Source organism: Pezoporus flaviventris, unplaced genomic scaffold (assembly GCF_033815535.1).
Source record: "Pezoporus flaviventris isolate CSIRO_AGI_PZ_B2104156 unplaced genomic scaffold, CSIRO_AGI_Pfla_v1 ptg000035l, whole genome shotgun sequence".
In the NCBI taxonomy this organism is placed as follows: domain Eukaryota; kingdom Metazoa; phylum Chordata; class Aves; order Psittaciformes; family Psittacidae; genus Pezoporus; species Pezoporus flaviventris.
This window is the reverse complement of record NW_026892583.1, coordinates 3,685,656-3,699,280: the sequence shown is the minus strand read 5'-3', so window position 1 is coordinate 3,699,280 and position 13,625 is coordinate 3,685,656. Positions and strand designations below refer to the sequence as shown.

Sequence of the window (13,625 nt, the reverse complement as noted above, 5' to 3'; positions counted from 1 at the left end):
GTTGCAGCAGTTACAGTTAGCAACCTAATGGCCCTGGCAGGCGGGTTTGTCCCGTTTCACAGGGGGAAAGAAGAACAGCAACTGGAAAAGAAGCATCCAGAGACAGATGGTTGCTCTCAGTGAGGCTTTTCTTCAAGTGCATAAGGAACACAAGGATTGTAGATCCAGAACAGAAGTAACATTAAAGGAATATGGCATAGCTAAGTATTGGAGGATATTCAGACCTGCCTGATAACCAGGCTTAACTGCTGTGTTCTACTGTTGTTCAAAGTTAACCTTACATAGTGCATGATACCATAGAAGGTGCTGACACCTTTCCTTTGAAGGAAAGAAGAGAAGGAATGAAGGAAAAAAGAAGTGACTGAGAATATTGGCAGTTCCTATGAAGGGAAATACTCTGGTGATCTGTGTAATGAGGTGAGGAGGTGCAGGCCGGTGCTGCACATGCCACTTGGCCACAGGATGAGCTTAGCAGCTACGCCTAACTGGGGAACCTATATCCTTTATCTCAGAGTGAAGCTGCATATTTGTATGTGCACATCCTTTTGATTGACAGCAGAAATGACAAATACAGTTGTTTACCTCCAAGAAAAGCCTATGAAAACCTTTAGGACCATGACACTGGTGAACTGCAGCACAAACACGACCAGTTCAGTGTGGCATGTGGTGATGCTGTATTGCTTGGTGTTCCCAGCATCTGAAGGGTTTAACGTTATCTCATGCTATCCCATACCCCAATTTAACCTTCAGGAATTATCCCCAACAAACTGTATTTTAATCAATGCTTTACAGAGTCTGGGTGCCTTTCTTATTGGGATCCACAATGAACATACCTCCAGAGCACAGCAGCATCTGTCTCTCTCATCACTACAGCTGGGAGTCGGCAGCAGTCTCCCTGCAGTGGGATTTCTTCCCTGCATTCACATCCATAGGGGCCTGCTCAATTATTAAATCATGGAATGGTTTGGGTTGGAAGGGACCTTAAAGCTCATCCGGTTCCAACCCCCTGCCATGGGCAGGGGCACCTTCCACTAGAGCAGGGTGCTCCAAGCCCCTGTGTCCAACCTGACCTTGAACACTGCCAGGGATGGGGCAGCCACAGCTTCTCTGGGAAAGCTGTGCCAGCACCTCAGCACCCTCACAGTGAAGAGCTTCTGCCTAAGAGCTCATCTCAATCTCCCCTTTGTCAGGTTAAAGCCATTCCCCCTTGTCCTGTTATTCTTGTAGCCCCTTTAGGCACTGGAGCTGCTCTCAGGTCTCCCCTTAAGGAGCCTTCTCTTCTCCAAGCTGAACCAGCCCAGCTCTCTCAGCCTGGCTCCAGAGCAGAGGTGCTGATACCTGCTGAAAGCAGCCCTGAGGTCACTTGTCCCACCTGCAATGTGAGACCAAACCCAGATTATGGCATAGACAGTAAAGAACCTGTCCTTGCTGCTGCCCTCCCCATCAGCTCAGCAGGACCCTCCATTGCCCCATGGGCTCACACAGACGTGGGGCCCTTTGTGCCTCCTCCCACAGCCGCGGTGGTGCCTGCTGTGTGCGATGCCAGCAGCTCTGATTTCACCTGCCCTCCAAAGCCTGCCTGTGCCCTCTGCCTGTGAAACAGCAGGGCTTGTGCTCAATGCCATCCTCCTCCACCCAAGTCATGCCCATCCAGGGCCATTCCTAAGGGTGCCTCTCCAAAGCCCAGGGGTGTGCGTGCATGAGGAGACACTTAACGGAGGGAGGGAGGAAGCCCCTGGAGCTGCTCTTTGTACCAGTGGCCACAGAGTCATTCCTCAGCCATCCTAATGCTAATATTTGCACTCCTTCCATGGAGGCAAACATTACAGCCGGATCTGCTGCACGGAGGCAGAACACAGGGCATGCTCCCTGCGGGCAGAAAGCACTTTGGTGGCATGTGGAGCCCCCGGGGCTCCCCCCACCCTGGTGGCTCCTCACTCCACCGACTGCCTGCCTGGCGCAGGAATTACTGGAGCTTTCCCAGCTCTGGAAGCCCGGTTCTTGACTCAGTAGCTGATGACATCCCAGCTATTCCCGCCTCGCTGTTCGTGGAAGCCCTTGTTTTCCTGGCTGGCTTTGGGTGTGCTCATCAGAGCTTCGGTTTCCTTTTGGATGGACTTCCGTGTGTTCCGCTGGGGTGGGAGCACAAACTCGATGCTGCTCCACCATCCTCCACTCCACTGGGAATTGTTAATGCAGTGGGAAGTTTGCACTGCCAACGGCACTGCTGACCTAATGGGAGGAAAATTCCACCTGGGCTGCCTCAGGCACCCCAGTTCTGCTGCTTGGCGTGGGTGATGGAGAAGGGGAAGACTTAAACTGTGTGTTCTGGTGCTGCAATAGCTGGGACTGAGCTCGCTGATAACTGCAGGGAGAAAAGACAGGTTAGGGGGGAAAGTGAGGTGGGGCTTGCAGCTAAAAACAGAAGGATTGGGAACGGCTCAGGAGCAATCCAAGTCTTGCTGCGTGTGAGGATACCGAAAGACAGCCTCTGAGATTAGGCAGAGGCAGGGACCCAAGCCCATGATGCGCCAAGAGCTGCATGGACCCAAGTGGCACCAAGGGAAGAGGTGCGAGCTACTCTGGATGGGGCCTCTGGCGGAGACCTCTCCGTGCCAGCCTGAGTTCTCCCTGTGCCAGGCCCATCCCCTCACTCCTCCTGCCATCTTCCCTGTTAGGAAACGGGATGCTAATTGTGGTCCTGTGGGCATCCAGAGACGTTTCAATTGTCTTCCACCCATTAAGAAAATGAAGATGCCCTGAAAGGAGGGAGAGATGCCAAGAGAGGAGGGATAAGAGGAGCCCCGGTCCCTCTGTCCCTGACACACCACGACCTCTGGAGTCCTGTTTCTTCATTCTGGTTCAATATTAACTCAGCGGGGCTGTGACTCCGCTGTTCCTGCTCCCTTTGCATTCCCCCGCAGGCAGGGCTGTGCAGCATGGCACACCACACAGCCAGCTTCCTGAGGGGCCTGCTCTTGTCCAGCCTTCTGCACCTCACACTGAGCCAGGCTGGAGGTAAGACACGGTGGCACGGGGACAAGGACGGTACCAGTGGGGGACAGGAGAAAGGAGGCTGGGTTATTTCTACCCAGGAGCAGAGCCAGTGACAGGTTTTCTTGATAGGGCAGAAGGACCTTGTAAAGGGCTGAAGTTGAGAGTGAGAGGATGCTAAGAGCAGAGTGAGCACAGGGCTTTCCTGCAGGGGAGGATGCAGCAGCATCCAGCATGTGCTGACAGCAGCTCAGCAGATGTTGTGGATCACTTGAGAGATGGTGGGGAAGGGGAATGTGGCTCAGTCCAGGACCACATGCAACACAGCTGCGGGCCTTTCTGGGCTGCAGCTCCTCAGTTAACCCAGGTGGCTGCAATTCTCCATTGCCCCCACAGTTCTACCTTATCTAGACTTTAGGTCATACGCAACATGCTGCCTTTGTGCTCACTGCTGCTTTTCTCTTATCAGTGCCTCAAATCTATCTATCTTAATACGAGGTTAGGTCCTCTCTGACCCACTGCTGTGTGTGGGAAGAGCTGTCTACAGCTCTCAAATCAGGGTCTCTGACCATGAAGATGGAACCAAGCTGTGCCCATTGCACCAGTCCGAGGCTGGCAAGACAAATGCAGTGGCTGGCAGGGAGCAGTAGTGGGCTCCACGCAAACAAGCCTCGACCTAACCACAGATGAACAGAGCAGCTTTGCTGAGGATAGCAGAGGGTTCCTGTCACCTGTGCTGCCCAAGCGATGTGAGCCCTGGCACACAGCGAGCCCGCTCTGATCGCATAGACCTGAGAGGGCTCTCGTCTCTCCGTGTGTGGCACTGGGGGAGGCTGTGGGACCATCACATCCTCTGCCTGCGGAAGGGAGGGTAAGTGGCCCTCCGGATGCGAGCCCCCCTTTGACTGCACTGTTCTGACCCGGTAGTTTTCCTGGAAAAGGGGCAGGCGCTGTCGGTGCTCAAGCGCCCGCGACGTGCCAACAAGGGCTTCCTGGAGGAGATGCTCAAGGGGAACCTGGAGCGGGAGTGCCTGGAGGAGAGCTGCAGCTACGAGGAGGCCTTTGAAGCCCTGGAGTCCACAGTTCAGACGGTACGGCTGCGGCTTCCCGGGAAACAGCCCCCCGGCTGATCCCGGTGGTGGGGGGCCAGCGGCTCGCGCGGTGGAATGCTTGGGTGTTCTAAGGGGGTTTCGCTCCTGCAGCCGCTCCAGGGAATGTAGCTCAAAGCTCAGGTTCCTTTCCCTGCCTCTCTCGTGTAAGCATGCAGTGACAGAGCCTTCGCCTTTGTCCTCAATTGCATCTTCCACCGGTTCGGATGGTGCTGCACACATTTGAGCTGCCACAGTCCCGGGAGAGCAGGCTTAGCCACCAAACACTGAGTGCAGGGGCCTCAAAGTCCTTTGAGCTGAAGCTTTTGCAGCATCCTTCCCTTGTCCTGGCTTCCAGACTCACTGACTGCTGCATTTGTTCTGCATCCTTCTTGGATGTGCTCCTAGCCCCAAGGCCGAATTCTGCACCCAAGAATACAACAGTAAACAGATAGACAGGAGCCTGAGCCAGCAGGATACAACCTCTGTGGGGTATTTCTACAGCAATCATCCTCAGGCTGCACAGCAGAGACATAGCTCCAAGAGCTGAGCAATACCTGCCTATGATTTGTCTGTGCCCTTACACGTTCTGGGTTCAGCTCCTTGGACTCCTGCCCTGGAGCCCAGGTTCTGCTTCCTCTGCAGGCTGATGGAGGGTGCAGCATCTTTGGTCTGTTTAGAAACAACAGTATTGATTATCGAGTGTGATGAGTGGCCATGATGTGGTTTTATAGTGGATCGTTTTGCTTTGTTGGACTCTGTAGTAACTGGTATCCACAGAGCTAGGTCTGGTCCTTGTGTTGTGATGGGGCAATGCAAACCTGCTAAGCAAGGGCTGATGTTTCACCTCTCTACACTTAAATATGATTTTTATTGATTTCCTTTTCTTTTTTGCAGGAGGTATTTTGGTCAAGATACCAAGGTGAGTCACTTCAAGTCCTGCAGGTGCTCTGCTATCCCTTAGGATGCGCTGTCCATCTTGGAGAGATGGCTCCCTACCCTCTCACAAGAGCTCGCTTTCCAGGACAAAGCACTTGTGTTTTGTCCCTAGGTGATGAACTGGCTCAAACCAGGATGTTCCTTTGGATTCCTTTCATATAATGCATTCATTTCCTCTTATTTTCCTAGTATGTCAGAGCCCGGGATGGTCCAGGGCAGTTCTGGATGCTTGTCTAGAAGGTAAGAAACTCATGTTAACATCAGCTCCCAGATACAGGAGTGCCAGGAACTTGCTTCCTGCAGAGCTCACAAGGAAAAAGCCATAATATAACATTGGTGAAGCCACTGATTAGAAAGAAAAGTAGGAAGAGGGGAGTTTGCAATTCCTTTCTTCCTCTTTATTTCCTTACTAACCATTTCCCAAACAGCATGGGGATAGATAGCCTTCTCCTTGTGAGACAGTTCCCAAGGCAACCTCTCAACAGGCCTCTGACCTGCTCCCGCAGCCAAAGCAAAGCACAGAGCCTCAGGGAGATGCTCTTCCTACCCCATGCAGAGAACGCTTGTGCATGTGCAGGCTCATGCAGCAGCAGTTGAAGGGAGTTGTGGGATGCTAGCTCTGACCTTGACAAACAACATCCACTTCCACCAGCCCTGGCTTACCCTGTGTTGGGGTTTTGACAGGTAACTGCTCTCTTGGGCTGGGCCACAACTACAAGGGGACCATCAGCTACACCAAGTCAGGGATTGAATGTCAAGTGTGGACAAGCAAATACCCACATATACCAAAGTAAGTTCATCTCCCATGCACCCCTAAAGGGTGCTCCAGGGTGTCCTTGCTTCCTTCCTGGCCTAACCAGCCTTTTCTCACAGATTTAATGCCACCATTTATCCCTACCTCATTGAGAACTACTGCAGGAACCCAGACAACCACTCAGAAGGGCCATGGTGCTACACCCGCGACCCAACGGTGGAAAGGGAGGAGTGTCCCATCCCAGTGTGTGGTGAGTCACAGCTCCACATGCCATCCCAGCAAGCCTTCCTCTGGCAGGGAACACTGCACTGAGACTGGCACTGACTGTGCCAGGAAGGATCTTACATGAAGAGAGGTCCTTCAGAGCAGAGGAGCTGCATCTTAAACAGTAACAGAGGTGAGAAGGTTCTCCCGTAGTTGCACTGAGCGGGATGGAGAACCATCCCTGCACTTAGCACCTTCTCATTGCTCCACCCTACAGAACTGTCTCCCCTGGGGCTTTGCCTCAGAACTGGTAGAAAGCAGAGAACCTTCTCACAGCAGAAGTTTCTCTTCCAAAAAAGCAATGAGACAAAACTCACTGAAGGCAACAACTCCAAGTGAGAGCCAGAGCGGTCACAACCATTGTGACCATAGGGTGTTGTGAAGCTTGAAAACCATTGCCATTGCCCTGGTCTGCAGTGTGGGAACTGGAAACAGACAGTGCTATGCTTTGGGGTGATCAGGCATCTGTGTTATCCCCGTTCTCTAGTTAGCTCCTGACTGACTCCTTGCTGTTACACTTACACATGCATGGATATGGGCAGGAAAAGCCTTGCTTCTGTGCATGGATGTGGCAGGACTGTGCTTTTGTGCACAGCTGCTTTGCAATCATGTTGACATGAGTCAACCTCACGCAGAAGCAGCCTCACGGATTAAGGTGAATGTGACTTGCTCAGCGGCTGTTGTGCTCCAGGGTGAGCAGGAAGAGGGTCTCTCTTCATATGGGGATGCCCCCAGGGCACAAGGAGAAGGCAGTGTGCGGCCAAGTAGAGCGTGATGCTGCAGAGCAGGTAATCTGGTACCCACTCAGGAAATGCTGCTTAAAGCTTACAGCCATTAAGACACTTGCAAGAAGCAGCGTGGAAAGCCTGGCAGGAACATTTTCTCTCTTATCTTTAGATATAGAAATATTGGCCAAAGTTAAATTTGCCTCTTTCATAGCTCATCACAGTAAAAGCCTCACCCAAATACGGGCTAGATACACATTTGAGTAAAAGGCATTGGAGGTTCTAACACAGCAACTTTATGCTGCTTGGGCACCCCATCCCTTGAGCTGCTTCTCAAAGATACCCCAGAAAGGAACACAATATTGTTCCTCACAGCTTAATGGTACACAGAAATGTGATGAATAGTGCCAGCCTCAACTTACCCCCATTGAAGGAATCTCCTCTGACACTGCAGTATTGGAGAAGGCCACCACATGCATGGGAGTACGGTGGGAACTCCCAAACATAACAGGACACCCCATGGAACTCCAGGCCCCAGTGAAGAGGCTCCAATGCTGTTTGCTAACAGTACTTCTGAGCACAAAGTGATGGCTTAAATCCCAGCTCTCTGTCTTTCCAGGTGAAGAAAGGACGACAGTTGAATTTACTCCACGGGTCACACCAGCAGCCCCGCTGGAGCCCTGCGAAGAAGAGAAAGGGCTGCATTACACTGGGACCCTCTCAGTCACTGTGTCTGGAGCTAAGTGCCTGCCGTGGAACTCTGAGAAAGCCAAAGAGGTGCTCCAAGGAAAACACATCGACCCAGAGGTGAAGCTGCTGGAGAACTACTGCCGGAACCCAGATGGAGATGAGGAGGGTGTCTGGTGTGTCACAGATGAACCACCCAACTTTGAATATTGTGACCTGCACTACTGCGGTGAGGAGCCTGCATTGGTTTGGGTAGGCACAGGCAACCAACAGCGGTACGTGTGGCCTGGGAGGCATAGACAAGGCAGCCCTGTATGTCCAAATATAACATGTACTAACCTGCTGTACCTGTATAGAGCTGTTACACCTCTCATGTGTTCACTTCTTCCTGGTGGGAGAAGAGCTGGTGGGTTTCAGCTCTTCCTCTTTCCAACAGTGGGCAAAGAGCATTAAAGAAGAGCAGACCCACCACGCATGGAAGGAAACATTTACACTGGAAACTGCATTGTGCATTATGGAAGCTGTAACTAGGCCTTTTAACATGTTGGTCTTTGTCTCTCTCAGACAGCTCGCTGGAGGATGGGTACGAACAGTCAGAGGGAATCTCCGGCCGTACTACCCTTCCTCAAGAGTTCAAAACCTTCTTTGATGACAAAACATTCGGTTCAGGAGAAGGAGGTGAGCAAATGGTAGATGAGAAACTTAACATGGGCTGGCTTCAGTGTGCACTCACAGCCCAGAAAGCCAACCGTATCCTGGGCTGCATCAAAAGGAGTGTGACCAGCAGGTCGAAGGAGGTGATCCTGCCCCTCTACTCTGCTCTCATGGGACCTCACCTGGAGCACTGTGTGCAGTTCTGGTGTCCTCAACATAAAAAGGACATGGAACTGTTGGAACAAGTCCGGAGGAGGCCACGAGGATGATCAGGGGCTGGAGCACTTCCTGTATGCAGACAGGCTGAGGAAGCTGGGGCTGTTCAGCCTGGAGAAGAGAAGGCTGCGTGGAGACCTCATAGCAGCCTTCCAGTATCTGAAGGGGGCCTATAGGGATGCTGGAGAGGGACTCTTCATTAGGGACTGTAGTGACAGGACAAGGGGTAACGGGTTAAAACTTAAACAGGGGAAGTTTAGGTTGGATATTTTAGATTGGATATAAGGAAGAAGTTCTTTACTGTGATGGTGGTGAGGCACTGGAATGGGTTGCCCAGGGAAGTTGTGAATGCTCCATTCCTGGCAGTGTTAAAGGCCAGGCTGGACAGAGCCTTGGGTGACATGGTTTAGTGTGAGGTGTCCCTATCCATGGCAGGGGGGGTGGGGCTGGATGATCTTAAGGTCCTTTCCAACCCAAACTATTCTATGATTCTATAAAAGCTCCAGATACAGCATCACTGTTTGTAGAAAGGCTGCAGGTCCTTCGCACAGGGCAGTCACTCGTTCTCAGTGACACCAGCTTGCCAAGTGCTGTCAAACTGAAGGACCCTCAGAAGTCAATCTCCAGGTACAACATCGTGGAGCTACTAAGTGCTTCCTTCCCAGGCTCTTACAGCTTAGCATGCTGACCACAGACAACGCTCTCCCCTGTGAATCAGGGTAGTAACAAAGGCAGATGACCTGGGTTTTTGGTTCCAGACTGTGGCACTCGTCCTTTATTTGAGAAGAAAAAGGTAACGGACAAAAGTGAGAAGGAGCTGCTGGACTCTTACATTGGAGGCAGAGTTGTCCATGGGGATGATGCAGAAGTTGGCAGCTCTCCTTGGTAAGCGTTATCTTGCCGTGCTCTTCCATAGGGGATGGTGTCTCACTTCCCTTCAAGTGGGGAAAATAAAAGGGCTCTCCCTTAGCATGCAGGCATTATGGCTTCTAATCAAAGCTTCTCCAAGTGGTTGACAGGGCTCTACTAAGCCAGCTGGACAGAAACTCTCCTCGGGGGCCAAGTGCACCTCCACCTGGGAGAGCAAGAGTGCTGGTGGGTTTCATCCTCAGCTCTTCCTCCTTGCAGCTTTGCTGCTGCAGAGAGGATAAGAAACCCCTCTGGGTGAAAGGAATAGGGTTAATGGCCCTCTACACAGAACATGCAGGTCCAGGGAAGCTTTTCCTAGAGCACTTAGGCAGTTCTCTCTGTCAGTACAGCACAATGCTCTTCCCTGCTCACTGCCAGTTCTGCTCTTCCTGCATGACACTAGGACACACTCAGCCACCCACATGTGTAGTCCTGCTAAGTCTTCCTCCTTCCTTGTCTCTCAGGCAGGTGATGCTCTACAAAAAGAGTCCTCAAGAGCTGCTGTGCGGTGCCAGCCTCATCAGTGACAGCTGGATTTTGACTGCTGCTCATTGTCTGTACTATCCACCCTGGGACAAGAACCTCACCACAAATGACATCTTGGTGCGGATTGGCAAGCACGTAAGAGCAAAGTAAGAGCCTGGATGAAGTGGGAGGGATCTAGCCTTCCCCTTGGAGCAATGAGCTACAGTGAGGTTGGCTATCAGTCCAGTATCAGTAACACACATATCCCTGTCAATAGTGGGATCTAAGGGAGCTGCCATTTGCTGCTCTTGCTGATCCCAAAGGCTGAAATGAAAGGGAGGGCAGAAGCATGCCAAGCCTGAAGGGGTGCTCTGGTGCAATTGTCTCAGAGGGTACAGAGCACCTGAGAGTATCATGAACCCCAGAAGAGTCTCACTTGCTACAGTACAGAGAGTTCTTTCCTTCATGGCTATTTCAGGTATGAAAAGAATATAGAGAAGATTGCTCTGTTGGATAAAATCATCATCCATCCCAAGTACAACTGGAAAGAGAACATGGACCGAGACATTGCACTTATGCACTTGAAGAGACCCATCATCTTCAGTGACTACATCCATCCTGTCTGCCTGCCTTCCAAAGAGGTTGTGCAGAGGTGAGGAGACAGTCCCACAGGCCCTACAAATGCAGGCTGCAATAGCTTCCTTTGGGCCTTCAAAGCAGACCTAAAAAAGATGCATTATTTGGGCTATTTGCATCAAGAGAACCAGGCAGGAGAAAGCTGTCCAATGCATTTGATTATACCTGCACTTCCTTCCCCAGGCTGATGCTGGCAGGTTACAAAGGACGAGTAACTGGCTGGGGGAACTTGAAAGAAACATGGGCCACCAGCCCCAGCAACCTGCCCACAGTTCTGCAGCAGCTCAACCTGCCCATTGTGGACCAGGGAATCTGCAAGGCATCCACCAAAGTGAAAGTCACTGACAACATGTTCTGTGCAGGTAAGCAGCACTGGAGACAGTAGATTATAGACATACATATATATAATACTGATAGATTAGTGTGGAAAACCTAGTTGCTCATGTTCTGTTAAATTCCTGTCTAATAAATTTGAATAGGTACACATCTATACTCATAACTTGGGAAAGAACATTTCTTTTCCATGTCACATGCTATTTTATGGACCCTTTACACTCTGTCCCTTCTCTTCCAAGCTAAGCAGCATTGATTTAATCTTTCCTACTACAGAAGGCTTTCTGAACTTCCGATCATCTCTGTACCTTCTTAAGGCTCTTCTGGCACTATACCCTTTTGGAGAGAGAATAGAAGTGATCCCAGAATTCAAGATACAAAGACTATGGATTTACCAGTACCAGTTTAATGCTTTCTGCTGTATTCTTCATTTGCCTGTAGGAACTGAAATGGCCTGCACAAATCTGCCATAATTGACTCAGTTTGTGCTCTTGCATCTAGTAAGATGTGATTGCTTGAGTTAGGGTGGAAGCCAGTTTCCTACTGACAATACACTGTTCTTATGGTTTCTTTTTCTAGACCAGGTTGGATGGGGCTTGGAGCAACCTGCTCTAGTGGAAGGTGTCCCTGCCCATGGTAGGGGGTTGGAACTGGATGAGCTTTAAGGTCCTTTTCAACCCAAAGCACTCTAGAATTCCATAACAGACAGCATTCTTAAAAGACAGCATACAGCAGAAAAGGGGAGATACAGGTGATGGGAAAATGAAGAGATACCATCTAGTCCATCAGGAATTAAAGTGAAATCCCTTGCCTCTTCATAGCAAGTCTGTAGGAAGACAGCTGGGGAAGAGAAAGAGCAGAGCCTGCAGAGTGACACGAAAGTGGAAGTGAGGATGGCAACGTGTCTCCATAGTAAATACAACCAAAGAACAGGGTACATGGAGTACTACACACACAGGAGTTTGTAAGACAAGAGAAAGGCACAGTAGCTTGAGCTACAGCTACTGAACATGGTGGCAATGGACACCAACAGCAATTCTCATGAAAGAAAACAGGACTGAGATCAGAGGGAAGCACAGGGTGGATTCAGGAAGGCTGCAGACAGCAGCAGTTACCTGATTTACATACAATATAAAACACAAAACAGCTTCCTAAATTTCAGTGCAATAGTTGGCATGAGAGTAACCTCTTGGATCTCAGCAAACAGATGCAGCAATACTTCAAGGAAGAGATGGCCAACACCAGCCTGCGGTCAAATGCCCAACTTTCTTCCTGCCTGCAGGTTACAGTCCTGAAGACACAAAGAGAGGAGATGCCTGTGAAGGGGACAGTGGGGGACCTTTTGTAATGAAGGTATGTTCAACTGGATTGAGCTCATAAAACACACAGAGGTAGGTTAGTGCTATTCTGAACTTCTGTAATAGTCTAAAAAGCAACAGCAAAGATGGAAACTGCTGGAGTGGCTGAAGCAAACCCATCTCATGCTCAAGGTGAGCAACCGAGATGAACCCTGCAGGCCAGCCCCACTTCTGTACTGAAGTTCTGAGCTACTCAAGGTCTCAGCACTGAGAGATCAGCTGCAAAGACACAAGTGATGGCCAATTCTCACTTAAGAGGTTCAAGAGTAAAGTTACTCCAACAAGCTGGTGTCTAGTAGATGACAGTCTTAATTCCAAACCAGTTTCCATCAGCAAACAGGCTGGGGTATATACAATGCATAGACCCCAAAGTATCTTGCTCCTTGTGCCAATCAGTTTTTTTTGCTTTAGAACCCAGATGACAACCGTTGGTACCAAGTGGGAATAGTTTCGTGGGGAGAAGGCTGTGACCGAGATGGCAAATACGGATTTTATACCCACGTATTCCGCCTGAAGAAGTGGATGCGAAAAGCCATTGAAAAACATGGGGGATAAAAGCATTACCTTACTTGCTCCTGGTTTTGCTACAATGCTCCACTTCCTACAATAGAAGCATAGAAGATCCTGAAGTAGAACAGTAACATCCTTACAACTCAAAGTATTGTCTCTTGAAAATAAAAGTTCCCAAAACCATCATCTTTCTTCTGTTCATGCTGAGTTTAGTTGCACTTAATGGCACAAAGCCATTCCAGTAGCCAGGAGTACAGACAGAATGGAAGCGATTGCACTGGTGATTACCCGTTGTGCTTCAAACGGGTCCTTCTCCCTCTGCTATCAATAGATTTTAGACCTTGGATGATAGCCTTAAACCAGTTGCAGTAAGCACAATCCTGCCCCCAGGCCCTGTCCGTTCCTTCCCTTCAAGTCAACTCATTTTCTGTTCTAGAACCAGTCAAGAATGCACTGGTGATAGTCACCTACAATAACTGTGGCATTACATAAAACACCAATACCGGTGTCAAAAGCAAAGCAACTAGAACCCATTTTGAGGGCAGACCTTGTTCTCAGCTACAACAGCAGACAATACCAGCACCACTGTTCATAAGGTTAGCACCTTAAGAACTTAAAGCTGCTAACTGTATACAGTTCATCCAACAGAACATGGGCCTGCATACATTAAGTGGCACTTCCATTACTTCCACACTGTATGGCAGTAACTTTCGACATGGCAGGTGGTGCTGGGTCCTCAAAGTGCATTTTCCACCTGCAATGCAAGATTCAGAAGGAAACAACTAATGCATATTGTCCAAGGGCCTCCAATGGAAGCATCCTGCACTATACCCACTTGGTTGCCTTACGAAGCCTGTTCAGGGATCACTCCCAAAAGCTTTAGCTCTTTCATTAACTTCCTTTAGCAGCAATGTGTGCCACTGAAGACTCAGCAGTAAATACGTATTTTTGAGTAGCCAATTCGTTCAGCCCAATTTTCTCTTAAAGTAATGATGAGATTTGGAAACTGTCTTTGCTCTCTATGACACCATATTCCTGAACTTGTTCACAGCGCTAGCAAGCCACAGAAACAGGCAACAGTGAAACTCCACTG

At 50.0% G+C, this 13,625-nt stretch overlaps 1 protein-coding gene across 1 annotated transcript; it reads left to right on the top strand.

Moving 5' to 3' along the window:
* The first annotated feature begins 2,859 nt into the window (after positions 1 to 2,859).
* On the top strand, positions 2,860 to 12,715 carry F2 (coagulation factor II, thrombin). The gene is made up of 14 exons (XM_061462225.1): positions 2,860 to 3,018; positions 3,922 to 4,085; positions 4,980 to 5,004; positions 5,211 to 5,261; positions 5,706 to 5,811; positions 5,895 to 6,025; positions 7,384 to 7,680; positions 8,016 to 8,129; positions 9,080 to 9,206; positions 9,695 to 9,862; positions 10,174 to 10,347; positions 10,515 to 10,693; positions 11,947 to 12,017; positions 12,434 to 12,715. Exons 1-14 carry the CDS (start codon positions 2,940 to 2,942, stop codon positions 12,575 to 12,577), a joined length of 1,830 nt encoding a protein of 609 aa, XP_061318209.1. The 5' UTR covers positions 2,860 to 2,939; the 3' UTR covers positions 12,578 to 12,715.
* The last annotated feature ends 910 nt before the right edge of the window (positions 12,716 to 13,625 follow it).

Bases quoted from the DNA above. Each gene is read 5' to 3' on its own strand.
- F2 (XM_061462225.1), top strand. From the start codon at position 2,940: ATGGCACACCACACAGCCAGCTTCCTGAGGGGCCTGCTCTTGTCCAGC. The intron at 4,086-4,979 runs GTACGGCTGCGG...TCTTTTTTGCAG, and splicing joins TGGAGTCCACAGTTCAGACG to GAGGTATTTTGGTCAAGATA. The intron at 9,863-10,173 runs GTAAGAGCCTGG...TGGCTATTTCAG, and splicing joins GGCAAGCACGTAAGAGCAAA to GTATGAAAAGAATATAGAGA.